This window comes from Pyricularia grisea, chromosome I, assembly GCF_004355905.1.
Source record: "Pyricularia grisea strain NI907 chromosome I, whole genome shotgun sequence".
Classification (NCBI taxonomy): Eukaryota; Fungi; Ascomycota; class Sordariomycetes; order Magnaporthales; family Pyriculariaceae; genus Pyricularia; species Pyricularia grisea.
This window is the reverse complement of record NC_044973.1, coordinates 4407251-4425898: the sequence shown is the minus strand read 5'-3', so window position 1 is coordinate 4425898 and position 18648 is coordinate 4407251. Positions and strand designations below refer to the sequence as shown.

Here is an 18648-nt window from a genome sequence, read left to right as displayed (position 1 = left end):
GTTTCCACCAGCCACCCTGGCTTTGCAGCAAACCGACTATGTCCAAACAACTCTGGCCAGTCAAAGAAACCAAACCACAGAGATCCCGACAGAATATGGCAACCCCCCTAGTTAGCCTTGCAGCATCCTAACCAGTCATGAGTCTTTGACACGGTCGGCGCGCTCGCGACTTGTTGGTGGTCCCAAGAAAAAGAAGAAAACCAGTGGCTGTTTCCCCCGCGTTAGCTTGCAGGACCACAGCATACAAATGTGCAAGGGCGGGTTTTGTGGGTTTGGTTTGTGAGTCACTCATCCACAACCACTCAATCCTGGCACTTGCAGTTCTGGAGAGACACGGAGAGGAGCCGAAAGGAATAGCACCAGGACAATGGTTCCGGGAGTTGGAAAAGGACCATACGATCTTAGGCCTTTGGACAATGCATGGACCATGAAGATCAAAAAGGTAAACAAAAAAATGAGGGGGGGGGGGGGGGGGTTAGACACAAAAGAGAAAACGGTATTATCCGGCTCTAGTCGTGTGCGGATCACCCTAAACTATCTATACCTACTCCCGTCTGGTCCAACGGTTCTGATATAACTAACTGGCTGCTCTCGTCTTCTACTTCTTTTTTCCCCTCCGTTTCGTTGAATGTTTCCTTGATACTCGAAACTCATCTTGTCCTATTTATATCCACATTGAACAGTTGTCAATCGACTATTTCCTTCAATCAAGTGTCGAGTTTTGACGCCCTCGTCAGTTAAAGAGTCACATATGCCTTAGCCTCATCCACTTCTCTTGACACAACCTTGTCCTTTGGGCTCTTCCTCACCGCTTCTCATGGCCTTGTCGACCTGGCCTTGTCCCAATTATTGCAGTATTATTTAAACATTGATGTCTGGATTTCTCTTGTGACCGTCAGCCTGATATCTCTCATGCCTCTTTTTTGGTATATAAATCGAAGCAGCCTTCCAATCAAAGCCCGCAACTAGACTGTCTAGTCTAGGACTCACCAAACGACATATTCCGGCTTCATAGTCAGCAACGCAACAGTAACAACAACAACCTCGCAACCAGACCACAAACTCCAAGAACCACACATCACAACGACATGTTGCAGTCATCATGGCACAAGGACCGCAAGCATTCTACTGCCTTTGGCAGGAGGAGCGTATCCTCGAAGGCATCTACGAGCTTCTATCCAAGCAAGATGTATGCTCTCTCAGACTCGCCAACTCGGCCTGCTGCAACCTCGTTACCAAGCGCCTCTTCCTTCGAACCCACTTGACTTTTACGGCCAACTCCTTCACCAAGGCCTCGAGGATTCAGGCCTTGTCGAGGATCGGACATCACATCCAGCACCTGACTTTTACTTTCGCCCACTCTGAAGGTACCTTCCTGCCTCCTCTGGTGCACCCAATCACGGGCCACGAGATCAGCTTTCTTTATACGCCCTATACCCACATGGCTTCTTCCCTGAGCAGGCCAAAGTATGGCAACTCAGGTCTCGGCGACGTGCTCACTCAGCAGTACCCTCCCTTGTTCCACTCCGCCACCAACGTACCGTCCTTCATCAACGCCTTCAAGCACCTGCCAAACATGCGTCATCTAACCATCCGCTGTCCTGGTCAGGACGCCAGAGAGCGTTACAGGCGCGATATTGTGGATTACGCACTTATCAGCCTCCGCATCTCTATAGAACGCGCACCCCTGGATAAACTGAACAAGCTCACGCTCTCGTCTGTCCACCCTTCCGCCTTTATCTACCTTAGGCACGCACCTGGGTTTGGCTGCCTCCCTTCGGCCAGCCGCAGGTGGCGCCAGATCCGGAAGCTCTACTTGCAGGTCGACTCATGGGACTTTTACGGCCCATCACCTGGGCTCGACCACCTAAAGATGATCGAGGACTACATCCGTCATCTTGCTCCTAATCTATCAAAGTTCTCCTACACCTGGCTCGGCCGCAAAGGACCCTGCCCCGTTGCATTAGCAGACGACCCCTTATTTGCTCCCCCGCGCAGCTCCAAGAAGCTGTTCAATGAGGTCACATCTCCCATGAGTCCACTACCGCCGTGTCCCGGACGCAAGCCCATCGCCTTTCCCAAGCTTAAACAGCTGACTATTCGCAACGCAACCATGAGTGCCGCTCAGACCTCGACTCTAGTTCGAACTCACCAGAGCTCCGTCCGCGATTTTGACTTTGAAAACGTCGCGCTCATTGGCGGCGGCAGCTGGGACGATGCTCTTGCGCCCCTCATGGATCAGACCAGTCAACGCGGCAGTGGTGCCTGGTCATGTCACTCGCTTGGCAGCGGGGACCTCCAGCCCTGGGGCAGCGGCAGTGTTTTCGGCATGCCAACGACACCACCACCCCGGGGTGGCAAACTACCCGGTGATGAGCACGAACTCTCATCGCCGTCGGCGGCTGTGGCAGCAGCATCTAGGGAGCTGCTGGACCTTGATGTTGAAGGTCTTGAGAGCTACCTTGGCCTTCACGGCGATAGTGATCACCTACCCGGGTTCGAGGGCCTTGCCAGGATGCCAACCCGAAACATCACTTCCACCCCCACAATCCAGGAGGAGGATGAAGAAGAAGGTGACGAAGAAGACGATGGGTTAGCTTCAGATATTGCGGCCGCCAAGGAAGCCAGCCTGTCCTTCAGCTCCAAGCTACAAAAGAAACGCATACGCCGTCGTCGCAAGCCAAGCACGCGGGAGGACGATGATACTGAGACGGAGACTCAGCGCCGTCGACACCATAGACGCAAGCATCGGGACGCTGCGGATCAAGGCGACAAGGTACGCGACCGAGATTCCGACAAGAAGAGAAAGGACAAACGCGAGAGGGACCGTTATGAGGGCAGCGATCGCGGCCATCGCCGTCCTAGATCTCCATCACCCGCCGAGAAACGGAACCAAAGGAAACTCAAGCGTGAAGATCACCTGCGACCCCCGCAGACGCCACCGCCCATGATGATGCCCGAAGTCATCCTGGCTGACGGGGACGAGGTTGAGTGCCCAAAGAGCCCTCTGTCCCTGCGCTCCTCGCCGGCATTGTCTCCGCGTAACCTCAACATATCTGCTCCTATGCTGTCGCGAGAGCCGCTGCCGTCCATGCTTCTCCTTAAGCCGACGGTGTACGCCCCGTGCTCCCCAGGGTCGTCGCCGTCTGCGACCATCAAGTCCCCACCGGTGGCCTCGAGCAGCACGCCAGGATGGAACGGTGCGCGAGCCATGGACTATTTTGACGACCACCATGACGGGCTCTCGCCAGTGCAGCGCAATCTTGAGCAGGAGGAGGCGCACCGGCGTCTGGCTGAGGACGCTGATGCGCGCACGACGGCGTTACAAAAGGCCAAGGCGGCTGTCATGTCCAAGCTCACGCGCGAGTTCTGTAAAGGTGGCAGTCTGTCGTCGTCGTCTCCATCCCCAGCCGTGCGGTGCGCCGGGGACGTGACGCGTCTGAGCGGCGGCACTGGTGGCAACCTCCCACCTCCTTCTGGTCTTATGGGGTTCAGACTCCGCGAAGGGTTGTTCTTCGGGACCAAGAGCTCCATCTCTATAGCGCATAGCCATCAGAGCATGGATAGCAATTCCGCTCTGGTACCCTTGATTATCAGTAGATGAAGACCTGGAGATCTTGGCTGCCGATATTTTTGTTACAATGTGTGCATATACACTCGCTTTCTTTTCTTTGTTTTATTTTTTGAGCACATAATTTTCTTTTCTTTCGTTTGTTCAACTTAAATGTTCGAGAGGAGGGTTCTGGCTACAACGGTTTACAAAATGTGTGGGATGAACGACCTTCTTTTTTTTTATATTAGGTGTATATAGGGGTTTCAGGTGACGACAGCTCATGACTTGACGATACAATTATTCACACGTTTTCTTCCTCCTTTTTATATTTCAAACTGGGTATGCCTTGAGTAGTCTGGTGAATGATATTTTTAGGTCAGTAGATCACATGCGTGCCTACACGAATATTCTTTTGCGCTTCAAAGTAGTATGGGCTATTGAAATAGCGTCTTCGTTCTCTCGTCACATATCTCTCACTTGAACCTCAGAGCCACCTCACTTCGAGTTAACAACACTATGTTTCAGTTCCAAGCAAACGAATCTCGTCAAGCTAAGAAATTGCGGCCCACCCCAGGTTTACGACAAAAAGGAGCAGTAGTTATCGAAAGGGGAAAGCAGCGACCAGCATCACCACCGACAAGCCTAGATGCGTGAGCAAGAATGGACAGGGCCAGAAGTCTAGAAGCGGCGTCGAGAGAGCGGCCACGCTCTCGCATCATGGACCGCAAGATCCTCCCAAGTGGTTTCTCTGTTTTCAACCCTGGCGGGCGCAGCGGGCGTTTCCGTCTAAAACCCCAGACTGCACGTTTCTTTGCCCCGTCTCCAGAGATTCCATCAGCGACACAGCAGACGCTGCAGATTCAGCAGAAACAGTCGCATACTGAGCGCAGCGTACAGGAGATCGTGTGCTGGATGGAAAAGGCCGAGAGAGCTGTAACAAACCCCGTCAGTGTGGCTTCGCCGCCGGTTGCTGAGCAGCACTCTTCCTCTCAGCTGAACGTCACTTGCAAGCCAGCTACTCCAACAACGGTGGCGAGTTCACCTTGCACCACCAAAATGCCCTCGAGAGGGCCACCAATTGCAGCAGCCGCTTCTGCCGCTTCCGAGTATACGCCGCTCACAATGCTTGAATACAGAGCTTACATGAACAATCGACCGCTGGGAAGGTGTCTTGATGATTACCCCAGTGAGGATGATCTTCTCTGCAACCATAACAATGCTGCTACTGTCATTGTGGGAGACAAGCGCTCTGATGACCAAGACGCGGATTGTGATCACCTTCTTAAGGCGTCGGGTGGTGGTGATCCGTCACCTGATAGTAGCTCGTACCACCAGGTCAAGCTATTCACGCTTGCTAGGAGCAATGATGGCAGCGGTTCTGAGCAAGAAAATACCAAAGACAACCTCGGAAACATGAACACAGACTGTCTGCCTCGAGGAATGTCTGGTGATGCCGTCATTGCATTGGGGGAAGATGTTCTTGTCGAATCGCATCCAGTCGAGGCAGTCGTGCAACCACCGATATCGAGGCTCAAAGTGCAGAACATACCCCTCAAGGGACACCCGTTTAGCCTCAAAGATACCGGAAAAAAGGCAGGCGGGCCATGCACTGTATCATCCAACGCCAACGGTCAAAGCAACATCAGCTGCAATAAATTCTTTACGTCTCATCTCAAAGGTCAACCCGGGAAGTCTGGCACCTTGCCGTTTATAATCACAGAAACGCACGTTGAAAAGCCGCGTACACCACCAAGACTGCAGATAGGACCGGAAACCGGTGCCTATGGTAGTGGTCGTTCCACAGATAATCAGCATATTTCAAAGGCACCCCGACGTTTGAACGAAAGACATGAGGATAAGAAGGGCGGTGTCGACATCCTGACGCAGGGTAGAGCCAGCCAAAGTCCAGACTACCAGGCAGAACGACAGCATCAGAAGCCCGAGCAGCCCTCCATATATACGGCGATGACAACCACGATAGCCTCAATTCCGACAAAAGAACCACCTCACCCTCCCCCTCTCTTTACAAAGCCTCAACCAGACCCTCAACGCTGGCGAACCGTCTCTGAGTCCCGGTCCTTCTAGAGCAGGGTTCGGACCTACCTCTTCATCTCGGATAGTGAAGTGGATCAGTACGGTCGGCAGTGCAAGCTGGATAAGGAAAGGGAGAAGAAGGCGGCTGCTGAGCGGTGCAAGCGGTGCGGGAGTACCAGCGGCACGGCCGCGGCAGCAAGCCCTACTACGCCCATCTGCCAATCGGCGAGAACGCCGCTCCGCCGCCATAAATCATCCATCGCGTCGGCGAGGTCGGCCAAGTCGGTCCAAGAGAAACTAAGCGAGTTAAATGCCTATCTCGGCGGGTTGGAAAGCGATGGCGAAGAGGATGAGAACGGATTGTAGTTAGTCGCAGCGAAAAGAAGCCTGCCGAGGTAATGGGCCAATGCAAGCCGCAAGCTCTTTGATTCTCGAGTCCAAAGGGCTGCTGAAAATGTACTGTTCTCTTTTCATCCTAGAGACCCATGGTAATATGCACTGGGAAACCATAACTGTTTAGTAGCATTTGCATATTGTGGCATCGCACTGAAGAGTCTGGGGGGATTCATCTACTGGACTGACCTACCTTGGTTGGAGAAAAAAGGAAAAATAAAAGCCGTTATGGCGCTGGTTTGTTGTCCCGAGGACGTGAGACAGACGGTGGAAGAGAAAAAGAAAAATAAAAGGTGCCTTGACATTCTGTATATTCCTACCATATGCTATTTCCTAATGCCATCCTGTAAATTGCAGATGTATAAACCATCCCAAACTATAAAACAGAAAGAAAGAAACCCTCCCCAATGCCTATAAATTTATTGACTTGATTCCGAACTCACAGAGCACACCCCCTCAAGCCACTTGGAAAACCTTACTACGGGCGCGTCTACTGCACGCCAGAAAACATCGGCCGCCCAGATGGTTATCGGAACGATGAAAAAGCTCCCCAGCACAAAACCTGCAATATACCTCCCCTCACCGCCTTTACTAGCAGCGCTTACAGCCTCCCATGACCGTGCCTCGATCATGTAGCCAATAGTGTGTAAGACGGGACCGTGCATTAGGTAGATGGCGTAGCTAATGCGACCAAGATACTGGATAGGGGAGGTGTTGAAGAGGCGTTGCCAGAACGGCAGGCGGCCAACTGCTGCAACGAAGAGGATGGAACCGATAGTCTGCCAGTACCGGTACTTCTCATCCCACCATTCGGGAATGTACGATGATAGAAACACCCAACCCGGAGTTTCTTCGGAGCCAACGTCAGGCTGGCTCATGAAGTACAGGGCGAGGATGCTGAGTGTCAACCAGAGCATCCTGCGGAGGGGGCGGGGCCGGCTGTAGTTGATGAAGCCGGGGCTTTTGCTTGTCGGTGATCGCAGCAAGGCGGGCGAATTCGATGACATTGTAGGCAGGTCTGACGATGCAGGGGGCAGGGCCACAGCAGCGTTGGTGGCCGGATCGCTGTGCGCATTACGAATCAGATCCAACTCTGCGAGTATGGTGCCACTATAAAAGAGAAGCATATCCCAGCGGTTAGATCGATAGCAGAAGAGCGCGAGAACTACCAGCACCACAAGGCGTACGGCGGTACGAAGGCGGGCGACACCGACGAGGGTCAGAAACAGAACCAAGGAGCAGCGAAATTCGACGGGTATGGTCCACAGGTGTACGTCGTAGGCAGTGCTGCCGCCAAATGGCTTCCAGTCCCAGACATGAACAAACTCATATATGGCCCTCCCCCAGTCCCAGAGCTGCTCCGAAGTTGTTTCGAGGCGCTCGGGATGCATCTCCTGCACGTTGCGCATGAATTCATTGTTGTGGGCAAAGTCGCGCGTCCATTCGTATGCTCCAATTCGGAGGAGGATTAGGATCAAAAAGGTCGAGACCGCTGTTGGTAGGAAGAGTCGGAAGAAGCGACGAAAGACAAAGGATGACATGGTCCTCGAGAAAGCCTCGGTTGGTGAAGGACTCGAGGTCGACGACCGAGGCGCAGCTGCCGCCCGTGCCAGCTTCAGGGGCTTGAGTGACAAGGCATATCCCGAGATGACGAAGAATACGCAGACCATAGGCGGCCCCTGGAACCAAAGGCGTATGATGGGGAGCTTCATGATGTTGTAGTTTTCGCCATAACCAAATCCCTCAGCGATGCGGAAACATGTGTAAAAGTAGTGACAAAAGAAAACGGCAAAAGCTGCGACCCCACGCATGCCATCGAGGTATGCGGTAGGGCCGAGTCGTTCTGCTCTACATGAGCGCCGTGCGTCTCTTGGTGGCAGACTGGAGAGGCGAGAGGGGACGAAACTGGGTAGCAAAAATAGAGTGATTCGTGCCATGGCAGTCTTCCAGGATATCGGCCTCGACAGGTTGTTTCCAGCAAACGTCCCGGCCGCTGTCAGCCATGACGCTGCTGTGCTGGACGACGAAGGAAATCTGGACTCAAGTTGAGCCCTTCCAGCGTCGCTCTCAATGTCAGATAATGTTTTGTCATCTGACAAGAGAAATGCCTTTTCCTCGTCTACACTTTGTAAGGCTTCTGTTTTTAATTTGGTTGACGTAGAGCCGATCATGGCGGTGCCGGCGAGTAAGGCCGTTTTTTTCTTTTCTTGTTTCGTTCTTGCACAGTTCAAAAGTAGACGTACGGTCTCTGACACGAAGCGTTGAGGTAAAAGGATTTGGTTCAAGGTCGAGAGGTTCAGTGAGGGTATGAAAGAAGTTGAGTAAGTATCGTGGGAGAATGAACAGCTGGATGGGAAGAAGGGAGAATTAAATAATGAAGGATAAGACAAAGTATTTTTTTGTCAAGAAGAAAATGAAGGATGAGGGGAAAGTATCTGTCTGTATCTGATCTCCAGTTTAGCCTCTGGCCCCAAAGATCAATGAGTTCCAACTTGGCTTACCACGTACGTAGTACGTAAGTGCCCAGTTAGGTAAGTAGTAGATGAGACAAAACAAGACAAACTTTGGTTGAAAAGAACCAACCAACTCACTTTGGTCCTTCAAAATTCATCCAAAAATAAACCCCTTCCTACTATGCAAACCTCGTGACAGACGAGGAGGCAGGATAAGAAGTTGAGATCAAACAGAAGAGAAAAATCAAAATCGAAATACAGAAAATCAAGAGCAGAACCAAAGAGCCAAAAGGGCACGATATCGTGGGTGGGGAAGCTTCACTTCCTATATGTATTTATTTCCGGAACCACGAGCAAGCATTTCTGTTTCAGAACATAGTACATGCAGGGGCCAGGCAGAGAGCAGTGGATCTCGGCTTGTTTTCAAGGGAGGCAGGCATAGCATAGCGAAGGCAAAGAACATGGAAGAAGGCGTCAGTCAGTACCTAGGTAAGGAATTTACCTAGGTACTTGAGTGGACCAACAACCTGGTAGAGTTGGCTAACGCCCCACGTGAGAACTTGAAAACATTCAAGCGACAAACAGTATTGGTACGGTGGGAAAGGAGGAAAGGAAGCCTAGTCCATGGCCGTCTTGGGTTGGATGCTTGCATAGCTATCTGTAGCGTGCGTGGTACAAGAAAAAAAAGGACACGACGACTCGGATGAGCGAAACTTTGCGTGCAAATGAATCGGATAGTTCAGTTGATTTTCTTTCTTCCCCTCACGGAGTGATTTACACCTTCCTAGTGGCGTTCGGTTAACTCTCGTCTTGACTCCTGCTCGGGATTGTTGATTGTTGTGCTTACCTACCTACCTTACCTTCCCATTTCAGGTTTTTAATTAGGTACCTAGCCTGCCTGCGGGAATGAACCAACACCTTTTTTTCCTCTGGCGATGGCAAGTTGCTTGCTCGGTGAATTTTTACTTTGGTGGAATAACTCAGTCATCTTTAGGCCTCAAAAGAAGAATGCCTGGGTACCCGCAGTGGAGTAACCTCAGTGCGTCCTGTTATAGTAAAAAGTGCGGCTCATCTTCGGTCAAGGGTCAGGTTTACGGCTAGCCAAGGCGGCATCGGCAATCGACCTTGAAGAGAAGGTGGACCCCTTGCCCTGCCGATCCTGCACCCAAGTCAGTTACAACTTATTGTACAACCATGCGGCCCCAAAAGAAACGCAGCTAGCTGATTGATGTACTGTGGTACCGACGCCAATCTTTTCGGCCTTGTTTTGAATTTTGGATGCTTCCCCCCCCCTTTACCTCCTCCATGTTAATGTTCCCCGCCTTTTTTTTTTCTTCTTCTTTTCTTTTTTGTCAGACCATACTCTTCTGCCTCCTTTGCTCTCCTTTGCCCAGAAGTCCCATACACCAAGAAAAAATGGTGGAGGTGAGCATGTATTTTGCTGGTAGGAAAAATTCTTGGGGAAACATGTAGCAAAGTTCTGTAATACCAGAGTCACAGAATTCGAACCATTCTACAGAGAAATGCGGTCCGCAGTCTTGCCTTGACAGTTGTTTGTTTCAAACCTCGAAACAGACATACGTACGTACTTCGAACCAGGGTTGAACTAGCTCTAGGTAGATGCCTATCTAGGTAAACAAGTTACCTATAGTCTCTGATGTCGATGATAACACAACACAAACTTCGTATGACCAAACGCAGGTGCAAGCTAGGATCTGTCACCCAATCGCATCTTAGCCAAACACATGACAAGCAATTCGATCCGGGGATATCACCACGTCTCACACAACAACAAACATCGTCTTGGTAGGTCCATTCGGGCAATACAATGACATGTACCGGGTTTTGTCTAGTTCCGATTATTTGATGTAAGTCGTTTGTTTTATAAATCAATACCCTATAAAAGCAAAATTATTACATTGGTTAGCTTCATTTAGTTGGGCGTTGCTGTATGGGTGTCACATATGAACTCGTTGAACCTTGCCTTAAATGACAGTCGACAGATCTATAACGGACTTCTCATCTCAGGTCCTCGTACCATTGATGTACTCGGATAGCATACAAACTGCGGCTTCTATTCTCTATGATATATATGTTGAGACCATTTCTTGGAAGCGGTGGGGTTTCCTGTGCAGATGGTATGGTATAATGTCATGTTAATTCTGCCAGCAGCTCGACAGACGAACCAGGCCTGCGATGTTAACGGAGAACAGGTTCGAGTGCAAGGTCCTGCGGACAAAAGCTGGCTGTGATACTTTAGATATTTGTTGACTGAGGAGAAGAAGCCAAGGGAACACGCAGAAACAGTCCATATCAATATGTGGGATAGAAGAATATGCCAGCTAGAGGGGAATTTCATATGGCTGCCCGTCGACTTCATGTTCCATTTTTCCTCCTTGCAGGCTCCCGTTTGCACAGTGCTCATTCAAATCACGGCTACTTTTGATGAGCCCAATGAGGAGAAGAGGCTGACGGATGTATCCTGCAAATGCCCTTTACTAGAGCCGTCGGTTACCACTCACTTATCCATCACCTTTACAAGTGTTTTGTGTTACCGGGCGTTTGCAATGTAACCCTCAACTCTATCGGTCAAAACCAAGTGCAATCCAATTTTCTCAATACATCCTTTAAGCAGTCAGCCATTATCTTCAGTAAAGCAGACCATTCTGGCTGGTTTGGTATCCATCACAACAACGCCATAGGGCACTACTATCCTTCTCCGTATCCACCACAAGATGACGGTCACGTTGGAGTCGGGTGACTGCCGAAGTCTTCAAGACGTCGTCTCGAAGCTCCGGGCTCAAGGCATCAGTCGTTTCATCGACCTCCCACAAATCATCGTCTGTGGTGATCAGTCGTCAGGCAAAAGCTCCGTTCTAGAGGCCATCTCGGGCATGTCGTTCCCTGCCAAGGATAATCTTTGCACTCGCTTCGCCACCGAGGTCGTTCTTCGCAAGTGTGACACCATCGGAACCAAGATCACCATTATCCCAGGCTCAAACCGCTCCGATGACGAAAAGAAGCAGCTCGCCGACTTCACATGCAGCACTGAAGGTCTTGACATTGGCCGGGTGGTCGACGCCGCCAAAGTGGCCATGGGCTTGGCCGACGGCGGCAAAGTCTTCAGCACAGATGTGCTTCGGGTCGAGATCTCGGGCCCCGACCAGCCGCACCTCACCATGGTTGACCTCCCTGGTCTCTTCGTCGCGGGTAACAAAGATCAGTCTACCCAGGATGCCGAGGTCGTCGACGCGCTCGTCATGTCTTACATGGAAAACCCTCGTACCATAATCCTTGCCTGCGTCTCGGCCAAAAGCGACTTTGCTTTGCAGCAAGTTACCCAACGGGCCCGTGCCGTCGATCCCAAGGGCCTTCGTACACTGGGGCTCATCACCAAGCCCGACACGCTCGATGCCGGCTCGGATAGCGAGGGGTCGTATTTAGCCCTTGCCGAGAACAAAGACGTCAAGTTCCGGCTTGGTTGGCACGTCGTGCGCAACCGAGATTACAAGCAGCGCAACATATCCACGGCGGAGCGTGACCAGATGGAGGCCAGCTTCTTTTCTCGCGGCATCTGGGCTGCTTTGCCGCCATCCCAGGTTGGAATCGCCGCGCTACGGGCGCGATTGATCAAAGTCTTGACAGACCATCTCATGAAGCATCTTCCTGTCGTGCTCGACGACATCGAGAAGGGCATTGTTGACTGCGAACGTATCATCGCCAATTTGGGCCTGACGCGCCAAACCACAGCCGAGCAGCGTCGCTATCTTCTCCATGCGAGTAACAACTACTGTGCCTTGATCAGGGCCGCAGTAGATGGCATGTATGGTGATATGTTCTTCGCCATCACCGACAACGAAGATTACACGCCGAGGCGGCTTCGTGCTGCAGTCCAGAACAGTCTGTCCAAGTTCGCCGAAGACATGCGTCTCAGAGGCCACTATTCTTTCATCGCGGAAGAGGACGATAAAGAGAACAACGTATACCCGAAACAAATACGTCGCGATGAGTACCTTAAACAAGTCAAGGACTTGATGCAGAGGAGCCGAGGCCGAGAGCTCCCGGGTACATTTAACCCCCTGATCATCTCTGAACTGTTTATCAAGCAGTGCAAGCCTTGGAAGGGTCTTATCGATGCCTTGGTTAAGAGCATCCTAGACGACGCCAACACGACCGTTCAAGCCGCAATCACTCATGTGACAGATCCGCAGACCGCCGATGCCCTCCTGAGGACAGTCGTGGCCCCAGGGATCGCCGTCCTGGGTAGCGCATTAGCCGAAAAGGTAACCGAGATCTTACAATCATGCATATCTGCGCATCCTATCACATACAACAACTACCTTATCGAGACTGTGCAGAGGATGCAACGAGCCCGCTCCCAGAGGGTGATTGAAACCTGCCTGGAGACGCACTTCAATCACGTCAGTTTCGGAAAGAACGTTTTCAAAGAGACTCTCTCTCTCGGCAGCCTCGCCAAGCAGCTCTTGTCGTCGACAGAGCCCGACATGGAACACTTTGCTGGCTCCCTGGCAACTGATATGATGCAGGCTTATTACACAGTAAGGATCTCACTGGATTGATGAAGTGTGAAACTTCAGGGGAAAATCAATGAAAAAAGCCTACCTGGTCTCTTGACTGATATTTTCTTCTGCAGGTTGCCTTGAAGAGAATTGTGGACGATGTCAGTGTGCTGGCAATCGAGAGCTGCCTACTCAGCAAACTTGAGGGCCTACTCTCCCTCGATATCATTTGCGACCTCGACGACTACATGGTCCGCCACATCGCTGGCGAAAGCGACGAGGTGACTATGGAGCGGGCCAGAGCCGCCGAGAAGCTCCATGTCCTTGAGGCGGGCGCGGCCGAGCTCAAGGCTCTCCAGAGAAAGCCTATGAGTTCCACTTAGGACCAAAGCTGTTAGGGTCGATGTACTAGGTCTATTTCTAGAAGGGTATCTTCCTACTTTACCTAGCATGTGGCTCATCAAGCTGAAATAGGCTAGGTACATGATGGCATGATGCTTTGGCTTCTTCTTTTCTTTTGTGTCTCTGGAAACATGCCAAGAGCTGGCCTGTGTTGTTCATATGTGACACTTGCGCTCTCCTTGGAAGGATGGCGATGGTAATATTGGTATAAGGAACCCAACTAGGAATGAATACCAGCGGAGGTAATAAGGGAGTCCAAGAGTGAACGAGGACGATATGATACCTTGAGACCGTCGGGAAATCAGCTCTGTGGCGAGGGCGCGCTCATTCTAGACTAGTCATAGTAGAGCTCGCAGACCAAAAGAAGTTGTGCGCAGACGATGAGAAAACTGAGTAGTCGATACTTGAAAATCACTCCTTTGCAGGACATAGCGATGTTCCTAGTACAGATATGCCTTTTGTCTAACGCGAGTATATATTAACGATAAAAAGAACGCCATGTCCACCCCAGCCAAAACGCCCAATGCCATTATAATCCGCCCAGTCATGGAAACCTCATCAAAAGCATACAAAGCAAATCATCAAATGTGAGGAGAGAATGAAAATGCATAAAAACCATATGCGCGTCACGTCGAGGCGCTTAGTTGTCAAGCCAGTCGAGGAAGTCAGGAGTAAAGTAGCTGACCACGATAGTCGCGCCGGCCCTCAGGATACCCTCGGTTGACTCAAAAGCCATAGTTTTCAGGTCGAACACGCCAGCCTTTGCGGCGGCGTGAATCATGGCATACTCGCCGCTCACCTGGTAGGCTGCTATGGGAAGGTCTTTACCAAGATCCTTGGCATCACTAATGATGTCCAGGTACTGGCTGGCGGGCTTGACCATGATAACATCGGCACCCTCGTTGATGTCTCTGATGATGGCCCTGCGGGCAAGCCCACGACCGCCGTGGGGCAGCTGGTAGCACTTGCGGTCGCCGAAGCTCGGGGCGGAGCCGGCAGCATCGCGGAAGGGCCCGTACAAACAACCCGAGAACTTGGCGGCGTAAGACATGAGAAGTGTGTTGTGAGCGATCCCTTCCTCGATCAACTTGAGCTTAATGGCACGGATACGGCCATCGTTCATGTCAGAAGGGGCAACGCAATGAGCACCGGCACGGGCGTAAGCGATGGCGACGTCCGAAATGCGGTCTACCGATAGCTGGTTGTTGAGGCTACCGTCATCCCGCAGAATGCCACAGTGTCCATGAGATGTGTACTCGCACAAGCAAACGTCGGCAACAACGAAGAGCTGGGGAAAGCGCTGGCGAATGGCGCGGATGCTGCGCATGACAGGGCCCTGAGGGTCGTCGGCTGATGTGCCAAGAGCGTCTTTGGTTCCCGGACGCATGGGCACGCCAAAGAGAATGACGGAACGGAGACCCTTGTGCACCAGAGATTCAAGGAATGGGATTACCTTGTTGATGCCGCGGCGGTATTGGTCCGGGAGAGAGGGGATGAGGACTTCCTCGTCGTCGCTATCGGAGATGAACAATGGGTAGATAAGCATGGACTAGGGATGATTTCTACCGTGTTAGTCTAATGAGCTTTCAATCATGGTATGAACCGCCAGACCTACCTTGGTGAGTTGCCTCTCGGCCTGCCATGACCTGGCGAGTGGGTGGCTGTAGCCGCCGTGCAGTTGGCTAGAGATGTCTCCAGAGATGCTGACGCTCGTGGCCGCCGTGCTGGCATAGGACATGGCACGCGAGATGTGCGAGGTCCGCGAAGCACCATCGTCAATGGTGGAGGCGGAAGAGTCTCCACGCGGCAGGCCTCGTCGGCGTGCACCGTTGGCGTCGCGGAGGGAGAGGTCTTGTACAAGGCTAGAGAACGACATTTTTTTTTTTTTTTTAAACGTGTTGCGTGACGACAAGGCGACGTCGGCAAGCCTATTGAAAGAAAAAAAAAATAATGTCGTGTGGAATGGGTGGCGTGAAATGGAATGGGTTCGCGGCGAGTCTGGTAATATTGGCTCACGGCTTTCAAGTACTTAGGGGTTATGTATTTTATCGTTGTCTTCAAGTCGGAGTGCGACGGGTAGTTCGGGTGGCGACTCGAATGCGGGATTAGACCCCTGCCTCGGTGTTCGGGTGTGGTGGGGCTACTTTGCGAAGTTTACCCAGGTAGGCAGGCAGTTTGAATGAGTCGAGAAAGGGTCGACTCAATTGCGGTTATGACATGAAACGAAATAAAGATAGAAAGTCAAAGAAAGTTAAATTTTCAATGAAATGGAGCAGGCAGTTTTGAGGATCAGGAAGGAACTGAGTGGTTAAAACCCTACCTCTCACTTGCTCTATCCAGCCGACAGAGAGAGGCACAGAGCGCACAGGCTAGACCTAATGAAATACGGAGCGGGAGCTGATGAAAATTTGACTGCCAAGGTGGCCCAGCCGATTACTTTTCTCTTTTTTGTTTTTGCGGTTCTCGGACAAGCAACTTCGTTATCCAAGCCCGCCCGTGTGCTGAGTTTGGTGTGGATCGGCGGCCAAAGCCGTTACTGCATTGGCCAATCGGAGCCGCATTGTTTCCAATACCCGTGTGACAGCCTTGTCGGGTGTGCAAAGTTGTTCCGAATGCCTATGGAGCTTTCATGATAACCAAGTACCGGTACAAAGGATCAGCCACTGCACAGTCATCTACTTGCCTTGCACATGTATGGCGTTCACCTCACAGATGGATACCATAGACGATGTGTTTCTGGCAATCACCAGGATTAATCATGTATCTTGAACTGAAATTACATTTAGATTTTTATTCACCCTCCCACGATGTCATTATAACCATACAAATCCCCCAAATTACAGAACCTAACCCCTGATGTGCGTAATGTACATAGTTCTTGGCATCCCGTCTATGGCACCCCGCCTAACCTTGGTTGTCGGGTCGCCGATTTCTATAGATTTACATACTGTTTATCTTCTCCGTTTCCTCCTATGGCCCGTAAAACTTGGTCTTGATTTGCCCCTGAAGATATCGTCTTCAATCTCCCGTTGTAGGTCATCCAATACCGTGTCAGAGACCTCTGCATCCGTTGTATCACTACCGCCGCTGGTTGTGCCGTAGTTGCTAGAACTCTCGCCAGACAGCTGTGACAACTGTGTCTTCCGGTTTTCCTCAATCACTCTCTCCATCTTCGACAGCGCCAGTTCCCGGTTGCCGGCACTCAGCATGTTGAAGGCCGATATCGTCCGCTCGTCGCTTTGAAACCCTTCCTGCTCCATACGCTGTAGGGATCTGACCGTTCCATCAACGTCCTGCAGCCGCGCATAGCCCCGAACAAGTATGGTCCAAGTGACTGCATCGGGGGGAATACCTTGGCTGCGCATCACATGCAGCATGTTCTCAGCTTCCTCGATCTGCCCGTCGAACATGAGCGCATTGATAGCCATGTTGAAAGTCACCTCATTGGGGCGGGGCACCGAGCTTTTTGGCCGCTCGTGCTGGCGAGCAGCGTCGCCGTTGGCCTCGAGCATATCCCCCAGAACTTCGTAGGCGACGGGCCGAGACATGTCGAATGAGGACAAGGCCTTGATAATGGAGTTATGAATGCTAGGATTATTGTACGTGAGATCCGTGACGAGTGGGTCGCCGTCCTTGAGCAGCTTGTCAAAGTGCATGTAAAACTCCAGGACGTTGAAGGGCTCGGTCAGCCCCCTGACATATGCGGACGCCATTAGACTCAGGACATACTTCGTGGGCTTCAAGCGTTGACCTGATCTGTATAGTTTGGGTATCCTATTGATGATGGGAACAAAGCCCTCCTCAGTTAGGTGGTAAATGCCTTCAGAAAGTATGGTGTCCACCGTACTCCCTAACCATTGGCTAGCTGCCTTGCGCGGGATGTCAATGAGGCACTTGAGAGGCTCGAGGTCAAAAACACGATAGTAGGCCTGGAGCATGAGCCGAAATCTGGCCGGGCGGTTTATACCGATCTTGACTGGATATGAATGATCTGACGCTGGCCACGACCAAATAATGTGGAGAAAAGCACCCCAGTCCTTGGGCTCAAGCAGTTCGCGTTCGAGAGCCAACACAAATGCCCGGTCCAGAGACTCAATATCAGCTGCCCTGAGAGACCCGAGCATCAAGCCTGTATAAGTGTGACAGTCCCTGACCTCCATCTGCGCCGTCATTTGGCGATAAATCGCCCATGCCGCTTTGAGCTCGCTACTTCTCCACATCAAGGCAATGAGATCGTTGTATACGAGGGCGTTGGGTTGCAACCCCAGCGCCAGCAGGCGCTGAGCAAGCTCAATGGGCCTAGCATACTTGGTGGGCCCGTGGATTTTCAAGATCGAGGTGCAAACACTCGCGCCAGCAGGATTGTTGATGTTGAACACTCTTCGGGGATCCGCGACCAAGTACTCCAGTATTCCAACTGCTCGAAGCTTGTCTTCCATAGTATTCATCTTCGCAAAGCGATCGGCCAAATGCAACAAGCTCTGGGTGCCGAGGTAGTATTTTTGCATGGTGAGAAGTTTGTAGATCGGCACGAGGTCGTTGGCGTCAAGGTTTTGAAAGAGAATTGTCGTAGCATCGTACCTTATGTGTATGGCACCTGCTGGAGTAGGTTTTAAAACAACCATGAGACACCTGGAAATCGCCCTCAGTTGCTCTTGCGCCGTCCATTCCGACAGCTCATCCTTGTTAATCTTGTGCCAACGCAGGATTGTTAAACATAGTATGTCTTCAATCATATAGTTAGGGGGGCGCGACCGAGTGCATGGGAATATAGCCTCCAGTAGCAGCAGCGTGAATTCGCGGCTGATTTTGAGCGTATGCAGCAGTATCACTCCCAGTTTTCGGCTTGTCATCCGCTTGCCAGCGATCAACCGGTTCCATTCTTCTCGAATCTCTGGTATTGTCTTCTGAAGCATCAAATGGCTGATTATCTTGAGTGGCTTGGAGCTGGTAGGCAGAGCGAGACGATACATCCAGTCAGTCGCACGAGATACTGCCCTCTTCCACAAGATAAAAGCCAGCTTGGCGCGACGGGCTCGTGACGAGAGCTTGGTCTTGCGTAACTGGCGAAAAACCTGAGTGCTTTTGTAGTGAGAAAGGGTATATAATTTTCTCCGTGCCTTGAATCTTTTCATTGTCTTATAATATCGAGGACGTATCGGTTTGATGGTAAACACTCGCGGTGACCAGAAGCCTCGACGACTATCATTCAAGGGACCTGAGCCTTCAAGGAGTTGAACATTGCGTCGCGACTGGATGCGCCAGTACAACCGTCGCCTCCTCAGAGGAGCTG

The 18648-nt window shown here is 51.5% G+C and overlaps 9 protein-coding genes across 9 annotated transcripts; 3 read left to right on the top strand and 6 right to left on the bottom strand.

The window, feature by feature from the left end:
* Positions 1-107: 107 nt before the first annotated feature.
* Positions 108-395, bottom strand: PgNI_06397 (uncharacterized protein; the record flags this gene model as incomplete). Its single annotated transcript, XM_031126421.1, has 2 exons — positions 108-207; positions 361-395. The coding sequence occupies 2 exons, from the start codon at positions 393-395 to the stop codon at positions 108-110; spliced, it is 135 nt and encodes a 44-aa protein (XP_030982436.1).
* A 707-nt stretch (positions 396-1102) lies between these two features.
* On the top strand, positions 1103-3604 carry PgNI_06396 (uncharacterized protein; the record flags this gene model as incomplete). The annotated part of the gene is made up of 1 exon (XM_031126420.1): positions 1103-3604. The coding sequence occupies one exon, from the start codon at positions 1103-1105 to the stop codon at positions 3602-3604; it is 2502 nt and encodes an 833-aa protein (XP_030982363.1).
* A 609-nt stretch (positions 3605-4213) lies between these two features.
* On the top strand, positions 4214-5953 carry PgNI_06395 (uncharacterized protein; the record flags this gene model as incomplete). Its single annotated transcript, XM_031126419.1, is given in 2 exon segments — positions 4214-5628; positions 5644-5953. The coding sequence occupies 2 exon segments, from the start codon at positions 4214-4216 to the stop codon at positions 5951-5953; spliced, it is 1725 nt and encodes a 574-aa protein (XP_030982434.1).
* Positions 5954-6399: 446 nt separating this feature from the next.
* On the bottom strand, positions 6400-8151 carry PgNI_06394 (uncharacterized protein; the record flags this gene model as incomplete). The annotated part of the gene is made up of 1 exon (XM_031126418.1): positions 6400-8151. The coding sequence occupies one exon, from the start codon at positions 8149-8151 to the stop codon at positions 6400-6402; it is 1752 nt and encodes a 583-aa protein (XP_030982435.1).
* Positions 8152-9152: 1001 nt separating this feature from the next.
* On the bottom strand, positions 9153-9423 carry PgNI_06393 (uncharacterized protein). The gene is made up of 2 exons (XM_031126417.1): positions 9285-9423; positions 9153-9217 (listed from the first exon to the last, which is right to left on the bottom strand). Exon 1 carries the CDS (start codon positions 9419-9421, stop codon positions 9323-9325), a length of 99 nt encoding a protein of 32 aa, XP_030982431.1. The 5' UTR covers positions 9422-9423; the 3' UTR covers positions 9153-9217; positions 9285-9322.
* Positions 9424-11168: 1745 nt separating this feature from the next.
* PgNI_06392 (uncharacterized protein) lies at positions 11169-13336 on the top strand (the record flags this gene model as incomplete). The annotated part of the gene is made up of 2 exons (XM_031126416.1): positions 11169-12992; positions 13088-13336. 2 exons carry the CDS (start codon positions 11169-11171, stop codon positions 13334-13336), a joined length of 2073 nt encoding a protein of 690 aa, XP_030982433.1.
* A 410-nt stretch (positions 13337-13746) lies between these two features.
* Positions 13747-15735, bottom strand: PgNI_06391 (uncharacterized protein). The gene is made up of 2 exons (XM_031126415.1): positions 14971-15735; positions 13747-14904 (listed from the first exon to the last, which is right to left on the bottom strand). Exons 1-2 carry the CDS (start codon positions 15229-15231, stop codon positions 13996-13998), a joined length of 1170 nt encoding a protein of 389 aa, XP_030982429.1. The 5' UTR covers positions 15232-15735; the 3' UTR covers positions 13747-13995.
* Positions 15736-15835: 100 nt separating this feature from the next.
* On the bottom strand, positions 15836-16078 carry PgNI_06390 (uncharacterized protein; the record flags this gene model as incomplete). Its single annotated transcript, XM_031126414.1, has 2 exons — positions 15836-15971; positions 16035-16078. The coding sequence occupies 2 exons, from the start codon at positions 16076-16078 to the stop codon at positions 15836-15838; spliced, it is 180 nt and encodes a 59-aa protein (XP_030982430.1).
* A 228-nt stretch (positions 16079-16306) lies between these two features.
* On the bottom strand, positions 16307-18490 carry PgNI_06389 (uncharacterized protein; the record flags this gene model as incomplete). Its single annotated transcript, XM_031126413.1, has 1 exon — positions 16307-18490. One exon carries the CDS (start codon positions 18488-18490, stop codon positions 16307-16309), a length of 2184 nt encoding a protein of 727 aa, XP_030982309.1.
* Between the last annotated feature and the right edge of the window lie 158 nt (positions 18491-18648).